Raw genomic sequence first — 25,579 nt, forward strand, 5'->3', positions numbered from 1 at the left:
GCAATACTGTCTTGTGTAGCTGTACAGCTGCCCTGTTTAGTTTCCTTATAAACACACAAAGGTTAAGTTAACATTCAGTGTTCTCATCAAAAACAATTTTATATGTCTCACAAACATTGAATCTGTATATTTTGAATATTAATTCGGTGTTTTACCACTTTCTGGTTGACTGTATGAACTCTTTATACATGATTTCCATAACTCGCCAAGATGATACTTTCTTTTAATTATGAACACATATGTTGTTAACCATCACTATGGATGTGTACTTATTTGGGTCTTGATGGTGACATCCAAATATTTAGATTTGATTCAACACATGTGATGATTCAACAAAAACTGTTTTACTTATAAACTGAGAGCAAATAACAAACACACCAGTTCATGGAACTACATAAATACCACAAAGTTTTGAGCCAACCTCCTGCACTCAGACAATTATAATGATGTCACAGGTAACATTGTTTAAAGTCGGTCAGGGTTCATATTCGGGGCTTAAAGGGACCATTGGAACTGGTTCTCTGGTTGCATCCATGCTTACCATTTGCAGTTTTCTTCTGCAATGAAGGAGTGCACAGTTCTTCACAGTCCCACGTGCATTGTGTATTGTGTTTCCTGATCAGCTGCCTTTGTTTTGCACGTGAACTAGTATTACATTCAGTGACTTTTTGAATTGCCTTGTGGATACATTGTTGGATGGATGAGCAGGATAATTCACATCTTTAAACATGTTTTTCTTCATTTCTGTTCTTCTTTTCTGTGTTGTCTTGTTTTCCACATAGGCCACAGAACAATGGTAAATTTTGCCCAGGTTCCAGTCGTCTCAACCAGCTGTGTAACACTCGGCCATGTCCTTATAACGCTGTGGACTTCCGGGCCCAGCAGTGTGCGGAGTACAACAGCAAGCCTTTCAGGGGCTGGTACTACAAGTGGAAGCCCTACACCAAAGTGGATGGTAAGATTGGTCCCTTGATATAACTAACACACAGTCCTGGGGTTCATTTATAATTTGCACTGAGGGTATTTTGGATGTATTGTCTTGCATCTGTCCTTGGGAGTTGAAGAATGTTTACAGATTTAGTGTTTAGATGTTTTACATTCTGCACCCTGCTGTATTCTGCTAGTCCAAATCACTTTTATAAAGTGTTTATGTAATGCCAACCTTTGCTGCAATGATTAGGGCCAAAAAGCTGGAGGAAACTATCACTCTGTGTAATGTGCATGGGAGACATGTAGCCACCTGCACCCTTTGACACAGTGGGGATAGATTTAAAAAGGAAGCCTACGGGCCAGCTTTGTAACACAGAGCGAGGGAGAGAGAGAGAGAGAGAGAGAGAGAGAGAGAGAGAAAGAGAGAAATAGAGAGAGAGAGAGAGAGAGAGAGAAAGAGAGAGAGAGAGAGTGCAATGAAGGAGAGCAGTGTGTTTGGCCGTCGTCCCAGGCCTTTTTAAGCTGTTGATGAATGGGAGGTGATGTAGAGAGGAACAGATTCTGAACAGCCTTCTGGGACCTTGGGCCAAGTCACCTTCACCATCATTTATTTTAATCAAAGATGGCTGTAGAGACTTGTCTGTGATAACTGATCTGAACTACAAAATAAACCTGTGGATCCACAAGAACACCCCTGGGTGCATTCATAGTCAGTTCCTGTCTTTTCCAATTCAGTCTTAGCAGGAGCTATACATACTGTATATGCAACAGGTTGCAGTAGAGGATTTTGGTGAATGTGAAGTAAAATTTAGAAACACCCCTCAAAATTTGCTGATGCTACCTTCTTTGTTGATACCAGTGTTAGTGTATATATGTGTATGTTCTGTGTGCAGATGAAGACATCTGTAAGCTGTACTGCATTGCAGAAGACTTTGACTTCTTTTTCGCCATGTCCAGCAAAGTCAAAGATGGAACAGCCTGCTCTGACCACAAAGGAGATGTCTGCATTGATGGAGTGTGTGAGGTACATTGGCTGTATGGATCCACAGTACTGCACAGTAAAACCAAACCTTTGGAAATTATATTCCCTCTAGAAAAATGTCACACAAGGTCATTTATGGCATAACAATACACAACAAATGCTTTTTGAACTTGACTGTCACAAGGTTACAGGAGAGGTAAGTTAGAATCAGAGCCTGTAGCTCATGCTGTAGCTGCCAATAGTTCCCCAATGGACGCTGATTGAAAGACAAAAAACCCTAGCTTAAAGCCTGGCAGGACTGATCTTGCGTGTGATCTTGTTGCGAATCCAGCAGCCTTGCAACGTTATAGTTCTGGGGTTTGACTGGGAGTTGATTGGGGTTGTCCCACCTGCCTCAAAATAAGCTTAACATTTGGAAAAAGGTCAAATGTTTATAAAAGACAAAGTATGATTGCAGTGAACATTTTGGGTGCGTTCACTTTTGGTTTCAATTCCAAATAAGAAATTTGGATAATTGAGTTAAACTGGGGATTTGTTTAAAACCTGTCCAGTTGTTGAAAGTGGTCATGTTGCTCACTATACTTATAGTCCCTCAAGGAATAATTCTTACCAATATGTCATCTAATTGCTTGTAGGATGGATGAGGGCATAAGAGGGGAGGGCAAAGTCTTTCTTTTTTTCTGGCAAATAAAACTGGAACTTGAATACATCCTAGTAACGTGTGAGAAGACGTTAAAAACCCAACTCAGTGAAGTGTAATGAGAGATAGAGAATCTCCCTTACTTTGTTTAAGTATTTACTCGATAGCTCTTAGCACCAAACATTTGCCTTTTCCCTACTTTTCATCTAACCTTAAGAGTACTGCTGCATTACCACACACATAGTTATATTATCCTTATAATCCAGATGCCAGGTGCAGTAGTTGTGTGAAACACCAGATGTCAACAAAGATGGAATTAAACTTACCTCTGCCATTGTCACTGAACATTATATAAGTACTTTTTGGAAAGAGCTGAAAATAAAGTTTATTTGTATTGCTCTTAATTCTAAATCCACCCCTTTTGATTGTGTGTGTGTGTGTGTTTGTGTGTGTGTTTGTGTCTGTATGGGTGCAGGCAGTAGGATGTGACCAGATTTTGGGCTCCAAGGCCTCTCTGGATGCCTGCGGGGTTTGTAAGGGAGACAACAACACTTGCAAGTTCTTCAAGGGCCAATACACCCTTCAACACAGGGCTAATGGTAGGCTTGTCTATGTCTTTGTTTTTGGTGTGTTTATATGTTATCTAGCTTAAATATTCATTCTGCAAGACAAAGGGAGACTCAAGCAGACAAACAAATACAAAGAGAAAAGACAAAAGCATCTAATCCCACTTCATAATGAGTGTATAATAAGGGAAAGCAGGAATGGTGACTTGTGCTTGTGTGGGTAGCAGAATTGTGTGATGAAACACAAGGCAAAAATTAGAGAACAGCTATCAACAGCTATAAGCATGATTCTCAATACTGACTTTTCGTCCTACTTTTTTTCTCCAGAGTATTACTCCATGGTAATAGTTCCAGCTGGGGCACGAAGCATTCGTGTTCAGGAAATGGAGGTCTCCACCAGCTACCTGGCAGTCCGCTCCTTGAAAAGGAAGTACTATCTGACCGGGGACTGGACTGTGGACTGGCCGGGGAAGTTCCACTTTGGTGGAACCATATTCGACTACCAGCGCTCTTTCAACAAGCCAGAGAGCCTGTATGCTGCTGGACCTACTAATGAGACACTGGTGTTTGAAGTAAGCCGCCGCTGCCGGTTGATGTCCATTTGCGGCAATTGACAGTGACAGGGTCCCTGGCAGAGCTGCTGCGCCTGTTTTTCTTATGTCTGGATATGAATAGGCTTAGATGGAAAAAAAAAAAAAGTTTGTGTCATAGGGAGAACAGGGGTGGTTGTAGCTGTCTACAGAACTTCTGTGAGGGATTAATTGTGTTGGGTTATTCGTTATGTCAGGGATGAGCTGTAGATGGGTTGGTTGTGTTGAGGGTTTAATCAGGAAAATCTAGAGCTTTTGGGTGGTTCAAACTGCCTGTCCTGTTCAGAGCTATCCTCTTTGTGAGTGACAGAACGAAATAAAGAAAATGTAAGGGTGAAAAGTAGTGGAAGAAAAAGAGATTCACAACATGTCTAGGATTAATTAAAATAAAAAGCTCTGTAGTCAGAGTCAGACAGAAGATAAAATGGATTTTTCCAACTTTATTGGCACAAATTCTGTCTGCTGGAGTGTTTGTGCAGTGTTTTTTTCGCCTCCAACAACTAATTGCCTACTGTACAGACGTCAGTTGTAGCATCCTCTGTGTGCACCAACCGTGTGTATGGAGTGTATATTTATGTCTCAGCTCAGGCTCAGACTGACTGATCTCATGACTGTCTCTCACTGCTCCCATTTTTGTACACGTCGAAGCATTACATTAGATGTCAGAAAGCTCATTAAGAACCTTGTCGTTTCTATCTGTGTCACACTGGGCAAACCGTAACCTGTTTATCATTAGCAATCCTACACTGCATTTAGAATCAGCAGAATGACAGGGGAGTGATGTAGGCAACTGAAAGAGGGTGATGTGGCACGATTAGTCTAAATCAGCCTTTGTGCCACTTTCATTCAGCTCAGCCTCACATGGCAGAAGCTTGCCCCTTGTTTATATGTGGTTCAGCTTCTTGGTACTGCTGGCTCCAATGTAAGCACAGTCACGTGTTTGCCCACGTACACAAATTCAAAGCCCTGGATGTGGCCCCTGTGGCCGCTGAGCTCAAAAGTGCTTTGTTGTAGCCATGTGATTCATGGCTAATAGAGCAAGTAAAATCCAGGGTCAAATGCCCTTTAGAGACAGGGATGATAAGTATAAAATCAGATGGCTGCTTGGAGTGAGATGTTCTGTATATTATAGGTGATTTATGAGCTGATGGTACTTTTCTTGCCTCACGTTTGTAATCAGTGGTGTGTCAGAAACCAGAGCTTCGAGGGGAGGGCGAGTCTTTACCCGTCTTGAAGCAGCAGAATGTGATGCTTGATAGGCGTATTCTCCTGAGAGCAAAACTAATATTCAACAAGTGGCCGAGTCATTATCCTTTTGACTCTGTAGTTTTAAGTGAATGGCGCTGGGGTGTGTGGGATGTTCTTCTCACATAACTTTGTCAACGAAAGCATTTATTTTCTCTTGAACTCTGAACCCAAGCTGTGGAAACAGAAGTGGAAATCAGGTGAAGAGAAGACATTTGTTTTTTTCCCCCTCCATTATGGGTGAAGTGTTAGTCATGTAAAAGTCAGTCCCTTGGGGTACTGAAATACTGTGGTTAAGGCAGGAATGATAGGCCTGTAAATCCAGGAGAAATACCAGTGTGATATTTCTAAAGTGCTTTGCTGGTCACTTGTTTGGCCATCAGGAAATGTCTGAGTGTTTATGTAGCAATTTTAGAAAAGAGCCTTCTGTTTGTGGGCAGTTTAGCGGAGTAGCTGCTGTAGTTGGCATTTGAACAGCTCATTGTTGTTTCCTTTTGCAAGATAAATGCTTTCAGAGATGCATACTAAAACAATCTAATATTGTCATTCCCAGAAGAGGTTGCAGGATAGATTTTATGATTATTTCTTCTGCTTCAGCAATTCCTGCATTATGCAATGCCACAATCTTGCTTTTATAGAGGGTGGTAACTTTTAGGGGTAATTCAGTTTTATATATTTTATAGCATGCTGCTGGTCTGACCTTAGGAATGTTGATCTGTCAGAGGGTCAGTCCACCATGTTGGTCCATTCTGAAATATCTCATGGACTCTCATATGGATCAACATGGCTATAGACTGTAGTCTCGTTGTAATTTTGGCCTTCCCACCAAGTTAATTGCTGAGATCTGGGAACGTGATGACTTGCTAAAAATCTAATGGGTCAAAAAACTTGAGCAATCAGTTGCAGACATAATAAAGAAGCCACAAAGTTTGTCAATTGTTGAAGATAAATCCAAAGCAAATGTTATAATTGTGTGTTAGAAATACAAAATTTACAGACCAACTTCTTGGTTCAAGCTAAAAACTGCAGAGCTTGGCGTAGTTGTACATGCAGCCAGGTTTCCTGCGCAATGAGAGATCATCGGGGACATGCTTACTTTTGGTTTTACTTCCAAATAAAGTGGTTTAGATAATCAGCCTAAAATACCGGTTTACTTTCAGCCGATTGTCAAACCATTTGTGTTTCTTAACCTCTCATACTTCATGGTAGAGATGTCACCACATTCCCACCACTTAGTTGGGTGAATACATTGTTTTCATGACCAATAGACACAATTACCCAAGACCCAAGTTGTAATAACCTTAAACATGCTTTAAAGAAGGGACTTTGCTGAGTCTGGAAGAGCTCCTCCTGCTTGTCCGTGTGTCCCAGTCATACATCTGTCCAGCAGAGCACTCAGCGGTAGCATGCTGCTGATCTGCAGATGACACAAGCTAAATCTCTGTATGTCCTAAGTATGTCCTGTAATTACAAAAAGGAGAAAGAGGTTGATAGAAAGAGAAGGATAGAGAGAGAGGGGGGGAGGTGAGATTAAAAGATTAAGAATTCTGCAATTGAACTCTTTGGATGTGAGTAGTTAAGGTCAGGGCACAGGGACTGTAACTGAAAATGAAAAGAGACAAATGAGAAGGCTTTTTTTTTTTTTTTTTTTGCTGTTGATCTTCATCTGTTTCACACATTCTACTTAACAGGCACGGTCGCAGAAAAACTGAGGGTGGGTATATGCACCAATCTCTCCCAGATCCTTACTCAGCTTGAAACACTCAAAGAGAAACAAATGTTAAGGAGTGTGAGTGTAAACTGTGACAAGGTGTTCACATCAGCACAGCTGCTCAGCTGGTGGGAGGGGGGAAACAAGTAGCTAAGAAGAGAAAAAGGGGGGAAAAGACATAACATATGGCTGAGGTCTCACTGCATACCAAACAGAGTTATTCCTCCTGAAGTGACATTCTTGTGGTATGTCGAGACGAGGTCATGCCAGTCCAGGGCAAAGCTTCGTGGGTCCACAAGTGAGAATGATATCTATGTCTGCCACATGCTAATTCATCATCATCTCATATGACTTGATGAGTGGTGTGCTGGATGGGTTGTAATAAAACCAAGACACTCTGTAGTCTGATGTTTTTTTCAGTATGTGCCTTTTCTCAAACTAAAAGAACACGAGTAGATATTTGTTGCCATATTAGAAATTAACCATTTATAAATATTTCTCCAACTTTCCAAAGAAAAGTTAATATGTTTTAATGCATACATTTATTTCCTTGGAAAATATGATCACTTAAGAATTACACTTTTCTCCTCTCCTAATATAATCTCATACCTGTAATAAAGTATTTTAGTGTATTTCAGTTTAGATTAAATTACTCTGCTCAGGTGTCAGGAAATACACAATGTATGTTTTTGTAGTCAAACTCAGACTTTTACACCACCAATTTACATCCAATGAACTATTATTTTATCCTACTACACAGCTGCTACAACAATACCGTCCAACACTTAATAGGACTGCAAAATAAGAGGAGCTCTTTCAGTCACCACTTATTCAAGGAGTAAAAGTCACATTCATTTTTCCAATAGACAATGTTATGTGACTCATAGTTGGAGCACTTCTACAGCTTGTATTTGCATGTGACTCTCCTAGTTGATCAAAAGGATTAGGAAATATTAGGAAATATTTGGTTCTTATGATAAAAACTCAAAGGTACATGCCTGAGTACATACAGATGCAGCTGCCTAGAACTGCTGACTGGTCCATGACAGGCCCTTGCTTATCTGATTGGAATGAATGGATATATCTGGCTGGGGGTGGCAATTCTGAATGAAAACAAAAGGTTATAGTTTCATCAAGAGCTTACAATTCTGTTACACGCACCACTAATAGTGGTTTAAAGCAAATATGGTTTTGATGACAAATAATACAATACAGAGCTGTAGGACTTTGGTAGGTTTTATTGTCTTCTTCTGCATAGCATGGAACTCACTGGTCGCTCATTGGTAGTGTAATATTTAGAGCTGGCTGTCAAGATAAACTGGTGAGACATTTCTCTGAAATTAATCAAACTAATTTTTAATTGTTATTAAGTGACATATATATGTATATTAACATTGTAACATCTCTGTCAAGTAACATCAGGGATGTCATTAAAAACACAATTTAAAATGGGAATATGGAATGGGGAAAACACTTCAGAACTAATAGGCTTCTCAACTCTAGGCCTGGCCAAATGATGTAGAATCTGTGGCCAAAATCAGCTGTGCAAACATTTTTTGTTACAATTTAACCTGAAAAATTGCATCAAAATTTCTGAAATCTGTTACAACCATAAGTGGGACTAAATCAAATGATTAACTTGCATGTAACTAAGGATGGGTGGAGCTTAGCGAACGGTCAACGGGAATACAAAAGCAGTAGAAATGTGTGCATATTCACTCAATGTGCATGTGTCAGATGCTCTCTGTTGTTATCTGTATATTTGCATATGATATGTCTGTTTCTCTTTTTGTTTGTGTTTGTATTATGTACAATTCCTATTGTCCACTGTGGCCCTGGAAGTGTGTTAAGGGTAATGAAAAGCACCTTTGTCTGAGAAGTTCAGACTCCCAGAGGACACATCGCAGCCCCCTGCTCAGTTGTCAGTGGATGGCTGACAAGTGTGTGTGTGTTTGTGTGTGTGTTTTAGATTCTTGTAGCTCCACTCTCCTCGCTTCAAGCTCCCTCTTTCTCTCTTCTCTGTTTAACTTGCATGTAAACTCTTGCATGTATGCTCTTGCACTCTTTCTCTACATGTTATACATGCTGATAGATATTTGTGTTGTCAGTCCAGATAACACTCAATTATTATTATATCTGGCTGTAGACTTTTGGTTGTTAGTTTGCTTTGACTACCAAAGAATTTACAAGGGTGGTGTGAGTTCTCGTTGTGCAATTTCCGTTTGTAGTATTGATAGGTAGGATATCAGTCTTAGTTGTTATTGGTTTTGCTGGAGGGTTGTCAGTAAAGGAATGAGCTTTGGCTACAGTTGTCTCAAACTGAAGAACTGGAAAGGAGACAAGTTTGCATATGTCTGACATGATTGTTTGAAAGCTCTCCTGGGAGAGAATGTTGACGATGTCATTGGTTGGGTGTATTCAACGTTGTGGATGGCTTAGGAAAGAAAGCCTTCAAGGATGAGTAGGTCCTCTATTAAAGAGATTATTTAAAAATATCCGGCTAAATGTTGTTTTTATAGCTGTTGGTTCATATCACAGCATTGTTTGGAGAATAGCAGGAATGTTGGTCAGAGTCGGTTTGCTTGGATAAGCATAAAGTCTTGGTGTGGTTAGTTGTGGCAGTTGTTCCATAGCAGTGAGTTTGGGTTTGGTTGGGGTGGGTAGCATCAGCAAGGGAAGTGTGGGTGTTAAAGTGTCGCCAGTTTTTATACAGTTTAGTAGAGGGCAGAGCCACGATTTCATCATTTCAAGCTAGAGGTCGTCAAGTTTAGAAGGGGACACAGCCTGAGACAGTTAGTGTGCAAATGTTAAACTTGGTTTGATTTGTGGCTGACAGGAAAAGGACATATTGATGCTATGGTTTAGGTCAAGAGAGTTAGCTCTGTAGCACTCTGTGCAGAGAGACAGTGCAGATTTCTGCATTTGATCTTGATGAATATTACACAGAATTTTGCGTTTTAAGCTTAGATTTGTTTATGAGGCATTGCATGACTATGGAAAATATATGGACTTGGAGAGTAGCTGTGAGTAGTAACTGACAGTGACATATGATGATTCATTTTTGGCAAAAAATAGATAGTGCTTCACATGCCTGATGTCAAGTTAAGCAACCATTGGATTCCATTTCTATTATCAATGGCATGGTGGTGTGACCTTAATCAAAGCATAACCTGTTTCTGCTCTTGAATGCATTTCAGTATAATATTAAATTCTATTATCAGATATGATATGCAGGTTTTAGCATGCAGGCCTAATTCACTGTGATTGAACTGAAGCTTTTCTGGGTTTTGAATGACAGAAAGCAGATAACATGAGCAGACAAGTTTGTACTAGTGCAGCGTTTTTTAAAGTCTGACATGTGGCCCTGTTGATGAGTGGGCCAAATTATCAGACCAAACTACAAAACATTGTTTTTATAGAACACTGGCAGGCACCTGCCCTGTTCATAAGTCTACATACGTTGCACCAACATATGCAGATGTGTTTGTCTGACATTAGACAGCTCCTTTCTAAACATCTCCCCTGTCCCTGCCCTCCTGTCTGGAGCTGGGCCCACTGTACACATGGAACAGTTAACATGTAGCAGAAGGTGATTGGTCCAGTCATTGGAAGCGCCCCAGGACTGTTGAACATGGATTGAACCCAGGAGGCACTTGGCTTAGCTAAGTTGGATGGTTGATGGTAGATTCCTTCTCTTTTCGGATATACCCCAAAGAAAATACAGTTGTCAAAGCTTATTATTCAAGATATTGATAGACTTGATATGTTTGTCAGGCATTGGAATGGCTGTTGACAGTTGGACTTAATACAATTTGCCAAATGGATTAAGGATTAAAATGCACCCAACCTGAACTAAACTAAGGTGAGCTGTAAAGGAGACAGATCTATACTGAACACAATTCAATGTAGCATTTTGAAATACTTTAAAATGACACACTGTGAGCTATGTAAATTCACCCTAAAACAAAGTTCTTCACTATGGCAGTGAATCCTCATGGGGTTGCTTTAATGATAGCTTGAAGTTTCTCCTGTAATGGGTATGTCTGTTTTCATTCATCCATTAGTCTTTGCTTGACTTGAATGACCAAATAAATCTCTCATAAAGAAAAAGGTAACCGAGAATCACCAGCCAGTATAAAGGATGTGGTAAAAAGTGCTAACTCTCACAAGAAAATGGAAATTGTCCCTCATATGTGCACTCTACTGTCCAAATAAAATGACCTTATAATAGTGTGGTCAGCTAGTTTGGACTAGAGAGGAAACAAAGAGCTCCTTAATGTCTCTAGAGTCTTCTGGTTAGTGGGTAGTAGATCTAAGGACTCTGTGGAACCTAGACGGCTAAATTAGGCTGCCACGTTGTCAGTGATCTTACCTTTAGACTTCTTCTTTCACTGCACTTCTGCCAGGCCTCTTTTTGCTTCTACGGTGCAGGACATACTGTATAGATTATTAGAATTCTGCCCTTATGGAATAAAACAACAACTTATATATTAATTACAGATTAGCTTAGAAGCCAGATATACATTATACTGTATGCAGGGGAATACTTTTTGTTTTTTACTGTAGACCTGGTTTGTTCCAAATGATAGTACACCATTTAGCCCAGAAATTGAGGCATACTGTATGTGGGTACTAATGCTGAAAAGATTACTTATTGCCAAACATTCAAATGTCTCAAATGTGAAGATTTGCCATTATTATCTGCTGAATATAATTTTAAATGACGTATCTTTTAGTTTTGGACTAAAAAATGAAGTTGCATTTAAAAAAAAATATCAATAAATCAATTGCCATAAACCATCATTGAAGTGCCTTTCAGCAAAAAAAACTCTCTTGTATGCAATTGCTCACTCTTGGTATGTCTTAAAGGCTTTTTTTGCGTATATTATGATTGATGTGTGAACATGATGTGATTCCCTACCTTAGAGTATATACCGATAGCCTGAAGATTTCCAGACGCTGATGTAAAACAAGTTGATGTGTGCTCTCCCTGGATTAATAACAGTAAAAAGACCAACTATATTCACACATGTGGCATCTTTCTGACTTATTGTGTTCTCGCCTCACAGATCCTTCTGCAGGGAAAGAACCCGGGTGTGGTTTGGGAGTACACCCTGCCCCGAACTGAGAGGAAACCTGACTACAGCTGGGGTGTGGTGCGCTCTGACTGCTCAGCTCCCTGTGCCGGAGGTGAGACTGCATGTGTGTTTGTATGTAGGCCTATGTATGTTTGTTTTAACAATGAAACTAGAAGTGTGTGTTCATGTGTGTTGTGTACATGAGTTGACCACTCGCTGAACTGCAATTTTCCAATCATAGCATAGCAACCATAACTAGGCATGGTAGGCCTGTATGGATTTTTCCACGTGTTGAAGTGTTGTGCATGAAGCTGAGAGTGGTGTTTGGTATATACTGTAAAGAGTTGGGGGGGTGGTGGTGTTTTTTTCTAGACTTTCCTAAAACCAAAACAAAAGAGCAAAAGTGGAAGGAATGGATTAAACAGGCTGTTTTTCTGCTGTAATGTAAGCTGCAATCATTAGCATATCTGGCTAACTAGCTTACTACCTGCTCTTTATTGGATTTGGGGAAGTTTACACTCCAACTCCAACCAAAGCCAGTGTTACTCAAGAAGGAGTTACCTGCCAAACACAATCCGCTATTCCTCATTTTGTAATTTAAGCTAAGTAGCCAAGAAGGGTGACATTATAATGAAACAAGTCAGATCTTTGATTTGTCCTTATACAACCTATTATACCAGCTTCACATTTCAATATAACAATAGTGAAATTTCTTTGACAATCATGTTTTTTTGCCAAGACACACACACACACACACACACACACACACATATATATATTTATATCTATATATATATATATATATATATTTATATCATATATATATCTTATATAGAGGGCCACACACACACACACACACACACCCACACCACCACATATATATATCTATATATCTATATAGACAAACACACACACACACACAACACAGAATGTAGTTTTTTTTTTTATTTTGCTCTTCATTGTGCTGCAGTGGTCAAGAAAGAAAAAAAACGTTTTGTTATCACTGTGAACTGCATAAGTGCTGTGTGATAAATGAAAGCTTGACAGGCGTAACAACAGTAACTAAGGGTGGGTGGAGCTTAGCGAACGGTCAACGGGAATACAAAAGCAGTAGAAATGTGTGCATATTCACTCAATGTGCATGTGTCAGATGCTCTCTGTTGTTATCTGTATATTTGCATATGATATGTCTGTTTCTCTTTTTGTTTGTGTTTGTATTATGCACAATTCCTATTGTCCACTGTGGCCCTGGAAGTGTGTTAAGGGTAATGAAAAGCACCTTTGTCTGAGAAGTTCAGACTCCCAGAGGACACATCGCAGCCCCCTGCTCAGTTGTCAGTGGATGGCTGACAAGTGTGTGCGTGTTTGTGTGTGTGTTTTAGATTCTTGTAGCTCCACTCTCCTCGCTTCAAGCTCCCTCTTTCTCTCTTCCTGTTTTGCCGTCAGGTCGTATCTCCACCAAGGCTATCTGTCTGCAGGACCAGAAGGTTCAGGTCAACTCCACCATGTGTAATCCCCACACCAGACCAACGCTGGGCTCCCATCTTTGCAACACACAGCCCTGCCCTGCATAGTAAGTGCTCCTGTGTGTGTGCGGGTCACGACTTTTCTTCATGTACAGTTAGCTGTGGGTTATGTGGCGTGTGTCTTTGTGTTGCCAAGTTTTCAGAAACCTTAAGGCGCTGTTTTTATTACAGACACACACACACACACACTGTGGTCGAACAGTCTAGAGGTCGCCTGTGGTCCATTTGCTGTGGCCAACCACCACTCTGCTCGGCCTGTGTTCTTCTCCTCACTCTGTCCTCCTCTCTTCTCTGCCCACTCTCTAATTTTTCATTTCTTTTCCGTTTTCCTTTTTGAGAAAACATATGGACGCCCTGCCTATCTGCCGTCTTTATGCATTCGTCTTTACTTATTCCACTGCGGCGTTTGCTCCAGCTGCATGTCCTTCTGAGTGTCAAATGGATTTTAATCACGCTGACATAACAGAATGTCAGATTTTATTTATTTTTTTGTCTTCTTGTCTGTGATATCAAGCTTTGTTCTTTAACTTGGTGATAACAGGCTCCCAGTAGAGGGAACCCAAATGTATATTTTATACCTAATTGTTTGAAATATGCAGAAGAAGATTTGTGTTCAGCCTCAGCTGTACTTGTGTGCATCGTGCTAATAGTAAACATAAGCTATCGTTATGAAGATGGTAACATTAGCATATGGCTATGCGTTTCGGTACCTAAGACAACCTCACAGAGCTGCTAGCATAGGCTCTTAGTTTTGTTTTTAAATACCTAAAATTTTTTACTGTTTGGTTGTTGGCTAGTCGAAGCTTTCTTAGGTTAGGTGGGGTTCTGTTTGAGAATTTGGACTTGCGACCTTGAGATTTCTAAAATCCTGGCTACGGCCCTGTCATTCTCAGTCTAACCCTTGATAAAAGGTTCAGCCAATTAGCTGATTGTTTTTGTCATGAAGTAAATACAAGATGATGTTTCCAAGTCTGGAATTTTTTGCGAACACTTGAGAATAAGAAAGAGAGACAAGGTTAAAGAGAGGAGGGAGACATCAAAGCCAACTCAGAGTTATTGTTGCTTTCAGTACATATCCCTCTTAAAAATTCTCAGCCCAAAGCTTCCTGACTTTCTCAGTAGTGAAATCTTGCCCGTGTTTTTTCTCTGTTGTCTAGACATTGTGCTTAGTGGCATGCATTTTTAAAAGGGAGTGCGCATTCAGGGACTAGTGCAGCAAGCAAAGGAGGAAACCAGGCTAAAGTGCAGTGGAGTAACAAGTTGAAACAGCACCGAATAAATGGCCTCTCTCCTATGTAGGCCTTTGGCTGAGGGAACTGGAGCTAGCTTGATTTACAACACTGCCCCAAAGAACAGGCAGGGAACCGTGTCTTGGGTTCAGAGAGAGTACATACACATATACACAAGTGCACACACAGGGCTTACACTTACACTTTGAATGCACACACACGCTTTCCAAATGTATGACGCTGAAATAATGTATTCAGATCCAAACCATGAGGTAAAAATAGAAACAGCTGCTTCTGTCTGATGTTAATGATGTTGTCATTTTGTCCACCATTAGCCATGCCACAACGAGCCCAGACTGAACTTTCTCCTGTGTCAGGGGTTGAACAAGCCAGACAGCTATCGGTTACACCTCCAACATACAGCCTCTGTTTCTCACTAAGTTTCCCACCACCCGAGAGGGCATTTCCTGCCCCTAATCTTGGGCATACCATTTCTCTTATCTTGGAGAAAGGTATTAAACAGCCTTGTTGCGTGTCCCAACCTCCACCCCTTTGTTTGACTGAAGAAAATGGTATAGCCCAGATAAATAACATCAGTGTAGTTGTCCATTCAGGAAAATAAAGCAGTGTTTGACACCCATGGATCCTATTATACAGTAATGGACGCCGTTTCTCAGCTGGTTGTGTGTTTGGTACAATTTATGGGCGCTGCACAGGAAGAGAGTTGAGTTGAATGAGCAGCATGAAAGCTTTAATGACTGCATTAAGACCTCCAGGATGTATGGGCATGCATTCAAGAGAAAAGAAAAATTGACAATGAGGTGGGATGCATGTGTGCTGTGTGTGTGTTTCTGACAGAAGGGGGGAACATAAAAGTGCTTGCTTATCTCTGCAGCGTGTATCTCGGGTGCTGACAGGCCTATCCATGTTTTATTGTGCAGAGATGGCGGGATTCCCATGAGGCCCAGCCAGTCTAGCCATGCAGAGTCAGTCAAACCCCCCCCACACACCCTCACTACTTCATTACCATCTACCCCCTTTTGCTTTAGACCTGCTTTAAACCTTCACTCCCCATGTTGCTGTTAGCCTGTCAGGGAAAATGGGGATGTCTGACTGCCGTGCAGCAGCAGTTTCTGAAAATAAAAAAAAGGATGCAAGGAGAATTTTAAGAAGCCAGTTCAATCTTCCAGCCCAGCGTGCATTTAGGAAGAGATACACTCATATATCATACATTTTCTTAAAAGTTAGTGTCTTTTTTTGCCTCTTTCTGCTCCACAGCACAGCCCCATCCCCACCTACTACAGCCTCTCCATCTTCTTTTCCTCTGTAGTTCCATCTCTGCTTGTTATTTTGTTCTTTCTCCTGGCAGAGGCCATCTGTAGAGTCACTTACCACAGGTTGGGGATTTCTCTGTGCATCACACAGCGGGATACCTAGACACATCAAAGTGAGACACGTTGTAGCTGCACCAGAGTAGTTGTGCAGAGAAATAGAGAGAAAAGATGTATCCACGAGATACTGACCAGGGCCAGTATTTATCAAGAATTACACTGAAGAATTTTCTTAAGAGCCAACTTGTGAGTTAAGTGAAGAGTAACACACATCTTTTTTATCAGACATCTTAAAATCATGTCACAAACGCGTTTTTCAAGTTGATGAATGAATGAAATGATAGGAACAGAGTCACTGACGATTCTGACTCTAAAATGTTCTTGTTGTTTCCATCCACGTCAGATTCTAGTTGAGGAGCAAAATTTTAAAATAAAAGCATAAAAAAATGAAATAATATTCAATTAAATATGTGTCTGGAGCCTTTACTCTTATGTTTGTGAGCAGTTAAAAGTGATACCAAGATAAACTGCGACATGCCAACATTGCAAAGATGTAAAAGAAAGGTATGCAAATTTCAGAGCCTGTTGGGACCATTGAATGACTATATTGATGTAAAGCGCTGACAGAAGAAAAAATACAAGCAGAGAGACAGAAGGGATGATTTTTGTTAAAGCAAAATGAGTCCAGATGGGAAATGTGCACCAAAGTACACCAAACCACACAATAATGTATGAACCTGGGCTTAAAAACACATTCTTAATATGGGTATAATAATACCTTTATTTATATAGCACTTTTCAAAACAAATGTAAGGCAACCTGTTGGGGAGAGGTGGTCATTTTGGTATATAATTCAGCATAAAAACTTGGCCTCACTGGCCTCCAATCAAACTCAATATTAGGTTAGGAATAGACGTTCATTCATTGGTGGTAACTGGTGTGCAGTCATACAAGTACTTAAAACACATGGGTGAGCTTCTCAGAACCTCCCTTACAGTATTACACTCTTCTACCTCAAAATATGTCAGTTATTGAAACATTTCGGAGATACAAATTACAGTTAGGTCAGTGGTGGTTTGCAGCGAAGCGGAGTGGCACATCAGCCACTTTCCCCCAATGATATATTGTTATTTATAAGCCAGGCAAAACAGATGGAAAAAAAAGCAAACAGATTCAAAACCGATGCTTTCAGGTCCCAATGGTTCACATCTTTCCCGTTTCCAAATTGCAGTTTAGTCCCGCTTCTTCATTTGTCTGTGGTGTTCGAGAGAGAATGAAAGCATTTTTATTCCCCTGCAGCAGGTCGGCGGCGTGGAGGAATGGTCTTTGCGGTAACATTTCGTTTCAGAACTGGACTGAGCCATCTGCCCATCTCTCCATCTCCCTCCTCTAAGCCTGTGGTTGTCAGACCACTCATTTGCTGTAATCTTCCCCTGCAGCCACGATGCCAAGACAGAAGCTATTTTAGAAGTAGCAGTACTGTACGCTTTCAGCAGTTGTGAAGCAGGATTTCAAAGGCACTATAAAGAGAGAAGAGGACATGGGAGGCAAAGAAAAAAAAACATGGGGCGAAAGGAGAGGAGATTGGAAAAAGATAGAAAGAGGAATGGAAAAAAAAATACAAGATGACAAAAGAGAGAAGTGAGGGATTGTAGTCCCATATGTCCGTAGACTTACATATTGTATATTGGGGTTGGCCTTGGAGACCTGGGAAAGCTGTTATGGAGAGCTGTATATACAATATGGTTTTCATGTTTAGTTTCAGATACGAATAGTATGGAGAGAGATGGGTGGATGTGGATATATATTCTGGCATGTGTATTTTCTTTGTCTGCCTAATTTGTACAATGACAAAGACAATGTGTGAAAGTATTTTAAAAGCAGCAGGTTTAGGTTTTCATGAATCATAGAGGTTAAGAAAAGCAAGAGAAACCAGTTGGAGTTTTAACCGCCTAATAATAAGTGGTTTTATAAAGTCTTTGGTGCGATAGTAGTCACTGGTAATTTAGGGTGAAATTATGTTTTTCCGTGTGTGTGCGTATGCGGGTGTGTTTGGGCCCAAAATAAATTCAGCAGATTAGAGTTTGAACCTGTGGTTGGCTGTCTTGATTAGGAGCTCAGTCATGTGGTTTTTTTTTTTCCTGATGACAGAGGCTGAGTTTACTCTATAGCAGGTCCTCACAATGTGTCTGTGTGTCTATGTGCAAATGTATGCATATACTTAATCATCACTTATGTATACTTTTCATCAGTGTTACATTTGTCCTCACCATTACCCTCTTGGTGTCCCCTCACAGCTGGGCTACAGGGGACTGGGGTCCATGCAGTCGCTCGTGTGGGGGAGGTCAGCAGACCAGGACACTACGCTGCCTGAGGAAGGTGACTTATCAGAGGGAAGAGGTGGTGGCGCACTCCCTCTGCCCTGTCATCTCACCGGCCCAGGTCCAACCCTGCCACACCCAGGCCTGCCTGCCCGAATGGAGCACTGGATCCTGGTCACAGGTGGGTTTGGGGCAGCATGTGAAAACACTAGCTTCATCGCTAAAACATATTATGTGAAATATACTCGTATCTTATTAATGGTATAGATTATAGATATAGATCATCAGGGTCATAAATTGTAATTTTTTCTTTGATGACTGATTCGATTTTGTGAAGTTACAATCACTAGCTACTAGTCAGTTTTCATTTACACCTGTGTTTTTTACTATGATGACGCGAGAAAGAACTACACTTACTTCTACACTTGCTGCTCACACACAGAAAAGTGCTGACAGTGAGTTAAGGAAACCAGGTATCAGTCCTGATGATGATTCAGGGTATGTGTGGCCACTTTCTAAAAAATCTAAAAAAAGTCTGTGTCTGAGAGGAGATGTGTACACACACATATACATGTGCTCACACACTCACATTTCAGTTAACAATGAAAGCTGTCAGACATTTCACTCAAGCTAAAACAAACACTCTGCTGCCCTCTGTTGGACAGAATTTAAGTATGCCACTTGCTGAGATACAAATAAGCCATATTAGGGATTTAGTGGTAAATACAGAGGGATGTAAACTGTAGTTTACCCTCACTGATGAATGTAGTTGGTATTAAAATAGGTAAGTAAACCCATTTCAAGGAGGTGGATAAATTCAGTTTACTTGGGTTAACCCACCAAGACAACCCTGGCTACATTCAACCATTATGTGACTTTTGCATTTTTTTTTAACTGCTAGTGGTCAAAAATTCTTCTTAGTCTTCTATTTTCATTGCAATCACAAAGTAATGCTTTCTCTTTTACCCTCTGAAACATGGGAAATTAAATTTGAACAATTGAATCAGAAGAACCTCTATCTGCACGGAGTAACTAAATACATCCATGAATCACAAGACAGCCACGAGGGATCATTGCATAGTTTGCAGTCAACCCCTCTTGGGTGATTAGTATTTGTAAGATGTTGATTTGCAGGATTGTATTCATTTACAGCATGGAAAAATGTTTTTTGCAAAGCCAACATTTGATCAGGCCATTTAATTCTATGGCTATTAACCAAGTATGACTTGAAGGTTTTGGCTGTTCCTCTGTAACCACAGTGCATCACAAACTAGACAAGGGCTTTTATTTTCTCATTGTCCTGTATACAATATTAATAGTCTGGCCACAGATCTGACAGTTAGTCAAACGTTCTGGAATGATTAGTCGATGTGACCTGCACAGTCCGGACATTCAGCTGTCATTCAGCCATCATTCTTTAGGACACTCATGTTGTGTGCTTGGGCTATTTTGCAACAGCAGTTTGAGTTCAGTCAGCGGTCATGGTGAGACAAGGCCAGGCTCCCTGAAAAGATCAATCGGACCTTTCAGCGACAAAAGGACAACTGGGATTTGTGTATGTGCACGGTTGTGTATGTAAATGGATATACACAGATGTGTATGTGTCTTTTATCTAATAAATTAATGTGATCACATAAACTGCCCAGACGGCTGTGGTTGTCAGTCCCCCAGGGAGCTGTTTGACTCTGTTATCTATTGCTGAATTTTGGAGGTTACAGCAGCACTGTCTGCTGTTGGTGGATACTTTGATGGGTTGGAGTCACATTCATCTACGAGTTATTGGTTTATTGTATTTAATGTTAGGCCATAATGGGCTGTCATCAAACCGGTGACCTTCTGTTTGCTTGTACACCATGTGGTAAATTAGAAATGCATTTACTGTGTCTGTGAAAAGGATTTAACCTCTGTTAACATAGTACATAAATGTGATGAAAGCTGAAGGTTCAAACAATCACATGTGCATATATGTATGATTTAATATGTGTATGCTTATTGAATCACTAGTCTCCTGAGGATGAGGTCATCTGTGTTTTTGACTTTTGTTCCACAGTGACCTTTTTTATTCCTTGTCCATTTGTAGTGTTCCAAGACCTGTGGCCGTGGGCTGAGGAAGCGGAGCGTGTTTTGCCGCAGTACTGATCCTGGAGCCAAAGCAGTGGTGGTGCCGGACAGCATGTGCAGACAGCACCACAAACCCAAAGCCCAAGAGACCTGCGTCCTGCGGCGCTGCCCCAAGAATGAAAGGCTGCAGTGGAACCCTACTCCCTGGGGAGAGGTGCGAAAAAAGACATAAAGCTCAAGGAGCAGTAGCGATAGAAGTGACTTTGTTTTCAGTTTAATATTTTGGGGGAAATAATAACCTTAAGGCCTTGAAATCTGCTTTTGAAGATGCGCCTTGCTTTGATGGTCCATTTTGTTTCTTGCTAGTGTTTATGTTTCTAAATGTAAAAGACACAACCTCACATCGAAGCATTTACATCCATGGCTTGCAGCTTCATAAAGCACGATGAGTAAACATCAAGCTTTGATGTCAGTCCTTTAGAATTTAGAAAACAAAGGCTTCTTTCTAGTCCTCTAGTCATTTTGCCCCCCCAAAAAACATTTAACAATCATAGAGGGAGAAATCCATCATAGAACAGAGAAAGCAGTTTCACAGCCAGCAGCCTCCGTAGATCAGAATGCACAGCAACATCAAACTCACCTAGACTGGAAAAACTATCAGCGAAGCTCAACTTCACATCCCTTCACTGAGCATGTTGAAAGGCAAATGTGGCAAATGTTGGAAATGGTCAAAGTGGACTGGAAGTGAAGGAGACAAATAATTGAGGGGAGGAGAGTAACTGAAAGTGAATGATTAGATATGTTTGTATATATATTTATATATATATATATATCCTGTTGTTTCTATATTATATAATGTTTATATATCTCTTGTCATCACGTGAAACAGATCTCATAAACTACAAAAACAGAGAAACAGAGCTTTTTTTTGTCATAGTGGCAAAATAAAAACAAACAAACATTTGAATTAATACAGAAGTGATAGAATCTGTTGCAGCTCTAAAAGCAGCTGTCTGTTAACAACATTAATATACTCACATTTGTAGTAGAACAGACAATTCAAACTCTATGAATTTAGCAACTGACCAGTATTTGTAAAAGCCAGGCCATGGACAATTATCAGGGACCCTCATAGCGAGGCTACATGTATTGTACAGTAGTTCGAGGCACTCAATTACAAAGTAAATAGTTCTGAATAGTTGAGTAAAACAGTCAGTGTAAGGGTTAGGTTTGCAGCACATGACTATCAAGATAAAACACTAAATACAAAAATACTACAGAATACACTATGGTTTGGATTTTGAAAAAGAGCCAGCCACATACACACACTTACAGGCATACATACAAATCTGCTTATCAAATTTAATGGCTGGAAAATACTTAGTAGAGCACTTAGCATTTTGGCTTTATTACTACAACCATTAGTGACCTTGTGGTGTCTGCTACTATGGGAACCCACTGCATTACACACACGTTCATACAGTTCAGTTTTTAAGATTGTCCCTCCTGCCTGCACTCTGTTTCAGTGCTCCAAATCTTGTGGCTCAGGCATCCAGAAAAGAGAGCTTCGCTGCGGGGAGAGAGATTCACAGGGAGGGTACGTGCCTTCCACTGCACAGAGACAGACATCCCTCACACTTTAATAGACTTGCATACTTGATACTTAAGATCCCACTGTGTCACCTGTTTACTATCCTCTGAGTCAGAATCTCAGATGTTTTCAAAATTGGAAGCTCTGTGGGAATTGTCATTTTGAGCTGATAATCTGTTCTCTCCCGCACAGGTATGTGGAGTTCCCCATAAGGAGGTGCAGGAATATGGCCAAACCTTTGGTGGATCTCCAGCAGGGCTGCAACCGAGGTCCATGCCCAGAAATCCCCCAGGTTGTCTCTGGCAGAAGCACTTCTACTGCTGTGGTCTTAGACTGGTACTCCTCTCCCTGGCAACAGGTACGTTCGCTCATGCTTTGATTGCAAACTGTCTACATGAGAGACATTTTGTACTACATGTACGTTCCAGCTGACAATCTTCCAATTTAGAGCTTTTCTCTCACATGTGACACAGTTGTGTGTTGAAAATTGACTGGCTGACTCAAACTAGAGTCTATTGGCTCTAATGGTAGCAATGAACGTGAACAAAGACATCCCATTGTGTGGTCAGTTGCTTCTATACTAACTAAAAAAGGTTTGGACAGATTTGGAACATTTATTTTTTTACTCTACTATCTCTCATCTCATTGATCTTTGTTTACCAGGCCCCTTTCTTTCTGGGAGGCCCTGGCATGATAAGGAAGGCAACACGTCTGGGCCAAATCCGATCAATACAAGATATATGACCATGAGTGGCTCTTTTGTTCAAAATTCTGTGTTTCCCCAAAAAACTCATACAGAGGCAGATTGTGGTGTAGGTGTTGGTACTTCACAGACAGCATAGTAGAATGGGCCTTCCTTGCAAACCAAAGGCTCCACTCTGTTTCACAGCCTATCGGGGCTGGTTGTGTAGGCTATGTGTTATATCATCTATTATGCAGAAAGTCTTAAGGGCAGCCTCTTATAGCAGTGTCTTATTCTGCTTGATCTAAGGCTTGTGATCCCTGTATGTTTCCACCAGAGAAGATATCTCCTGACAGCTTGCTGGAGGGCGAGTACATGCTGGATGGGATGTTTGTTTTCTTCATCTGTTCTTTGTCTCGGCATAGACTTTTCATCCATCTTTCCCCTCCCTTCCCTGCTCGTTTTACGATGATGATGTTTGATCTCCTTCCCCTATTTATAACTCTCTGACTTTTTCTCCTTTCTCTCTTGCTCTTTGTCTCTCTGCTGTTCCCCTCTTGCCTCTGTGTCAGTGCTCTGTGTCTTGTGGCGGAGGAGTCCAGACTCGGTCCATCCAATGTCTCCGCCAAGGTCGCCCCACAGCTGGCTGCCTGTCCCACCAGAGGCCTGTCACTTCTAGGGCTTGCAACACACACTTCTGCCCTGCCGCTCCCCCTGCTCCGGCACAACGCCCAGGCCGGGTCACAGCTGTTGGACCGACCCTGAAAGGTAAATTCCTCTGACAAATTCAACCAGTTTCATTTCCTTATAACCATGAAATTACAGCTCTGTGTACATTCTCTGGTTTGGGGTTGGTTTTCTGCTTTTTATTGTTTTGCATTTTTCCTATTTTTGTCCAATGACAAGTAGCTCAACAGTAAACTGTCTATACAGTATATCTTAGTGTATATATTTTAGCCAATTGGTGACTTCTTGCGTTGCAAACAACAGCCACCTTATTTTTAGCCAAGCTAACAACATGGCTCTTTGGATGGAAGTATCATTAAAGTTATATAAAAAAAAACAAAAAAAAAGATTATGTAGACCAGTATCACTAATCACAATTTGCTTTCAAGTAGAGCTAGCACCACCATAAGGCTGATAATTGTGTTTTTTAAATTAAATATCTGAAAAACTATTGGATGGGCTGTCATTGTCAACAGAGCTGCTGACATGGCTGCAGCCTCTTAGTCTTGTTTTATATGTGATTAAATTAGTTTTGAAATTATGAATTGATTGGCAGAAAAATAAGAGAAGACTGATTCCAGCTACTTCAGTTTGAATTTTTTTTTCAGTGTCTATGGTTTTCGGTTGGATAAAACAACCAATTTATAGACATTAGGGCACCTACTTTTGATGTTTTTCTGAGTATTTCTAGGCAAAACTGTCATCATCAAAAAACAATCTTTTTGAACTGCTGCTAAACCTGTGCCATATTTTTTATTGTCTCTGCAGATGACCACTGCGTGGACCATTTTAGCTGGTGTCACTTGGTTCCCCAGCATGGCGTTTGCAACCACAAGTTCTATGGACAGCAGTGCTGCAAGTCCTGCTCCAACAAGAGGCCATGAAGCTCTGATACCTCTGAGTCTGTAGCTTCAGATCTCTGAAGGAGACTTCACAGAGGCCATTTGGGAGCGATTACTCACAACACACACAGAACTATGCTCACACTTGTGTGTTTTCTTCCTGGAGTACTTGACTAATGATTTTTTTAAAGAAGTAAAAGAGAGAAACTGTAGACTCTTTTTGTTAAAGAAAACAATACGGCTGCAGATGCTCATCTACAAAAACTGACCAGAGAGCTGTCATTAACTGATCAATGGATCACATTGGAACTGGAAAGACAATGCAAATAACAGAACACCTGAAGTCTACTTGATGTGTAATGTATATGTTGTCATTTTGTTGTTTTCCTTTTGAAACCTCTAAAGCTACAAGCCATCAAGAGAACAGCAAAGGACAATAGCATTTTTAGCTTGCTTATATGTATTTTACAGGTGTATGGTTTCGTATTTAAGTTATTTTGGTCCATAATATATGATTTAACGTTTTGTAAGGTGTACAGTGGATCTGTCTATGTTGATTATGCGAGTCACCCTGTGATCCACATTATGAGATTTTATATGAGGCTAGTGATCAAGGATCAGATGTCTTCCACACTTCTCCTTCACACACTCTCCGCTTGTTATTTTTACTGAAGGTGCATCATACCAGGACACATTTTTCATATGCATTCCATTCATGTTAAACGCAATGAAAACCTGTGTACGTAAAACATTTTATTCAGTCACATTGTAAGTGGTCGTTTTTATCTGTCCTGTACGGTTATGGTAATACAACTTGATCATCTATCTGACTTTCTTTTCTTTCCTACTCTCTCTTTCTATCGATTACAGACAAAATTAGGGGGATAATGCACTGCATGCTTTGGGTGAGAGGAAGACAAGAGGATGATTGTAGGGTGAGCGTGGGTGCAGTCTAGATAGCAAGAGGCTTTGCTAGTGAAGAGAGAACAGTTTAGTGTGCAGTGTTCTCCACAAATGTCTAGTCAAAATGCTACTGTGATGTGGCACAGATTTGGCTGGTGGACTTGAAGAATGATGACACAGCCAACACTTGAGCAATGGTATATTGGTACCACAGAACAGCCAAAAAACTTCACTTGATTCAGACACAAACATGTGTGTCCATATGTGTCACAGTGGTCATAAAGAAATGAGGTGGATTATATTTTTGTACCGTGTTAGTCACTCTCAGTAAGCACTAACCCAGTGGTTTGTGGGACAAAAGACTTTAAAACTGGTGAATTTTGGTTCCAATGAACAGGAACCGAAGAAATGTAATAATTGAAAGGCTGATGAAATGACATTTATACTGTATGTATCCTAGATATCTAAACAATGATTCACTCAAACCTCTTCCACTTGTAACCATGATATATTTTAAACCTACCAAGTCAATGATTCATGGAATTTATATTCAGCCTTTATTCATGTAGGATACATTTTTGAAAAAGATGTTTGGGATGAGCTGTGATAGCTCAAATTCCCTCAA

General features: G+C 40.6%; 1 protein-coding gene across 1 annotated transcript in view; it reads left to right on the top strand.

The window, feature by feature from the left end:
* adamts18 (ADAM metallopeptidase with thrombospondin type 1 motif, 18) overlaps nucleotides 1-24,955 on the top strand; it is a 52,892-nt gene extending 27,937 nt beyond the window's left edge. The window contains exons 13-24 of the mRNA XM_019254025.2: nucleotides 783-955; nucleotides 1,824-1,954; nucleotides 3,028-3,151; nucleotides 3,446-3,690; nucleotides 11,734-11,854; nucleotides 13,189-13,315; nucleotides 18,126-18,330; nucleotides 20,230-20,424; nucleotides 21,737-21,807; nucleotides 21,994-22,159; nucleotides 23,056-23,251; nucleotides 23,978-24,955. Coding sequence (XP_019109570.1) covers nucleotides 783-955; nucleotides 1,824-1,954; nucleotides 3,028-3,151; nucleotides 3,446-3,690; nucleotides 11,734-11,854; nucleotides 13,189-13,315; nucleotides 18,126-18,330; nucleotides 20,230-20,424; nucleotides 21,737-21,807; nucleotides 21,994-22,159; nucleotides 23,056-23,251; nucleotides 23,978-24,093 — 1,870 coding nt within the window. The 3' untranslated portion in view covers nucleotides 24,094-24,955. The remainder of the gene's footprint in view (nucleotides 1-782; nucleotides 956-1,823; nucleotides 1,955-3,027; nucleotides 3,152-3,445; nucleotides 3,691-11,733; nucleotides 11,855-13,188; nucleotides 13,316-18,125; nucleotides 18,331-20,229; nucleotides 20,425-21,736; nucleotides 21,808-21,993; nucleotides 22,160-23,055; nucleotides 23,252-23,977) is intronic.
* Nucleotides 24,956-25,579: the final 624 nt, after the last annotated feature.

Source organism: Larimichthys crocea, chromosome VIII (assembly GCF_000972845.2).
Source record: "Larimichthys crocea isolate SSNF chromosome VIII, L_crocea_2.0, whole genome shotgun sequence".
Classification (NCBI taxonomy): Eukaryota; Metazoa; Chordata; class Actinopteri; family Sciaenidae; genus Larimichthys; species Larimichthys crocea.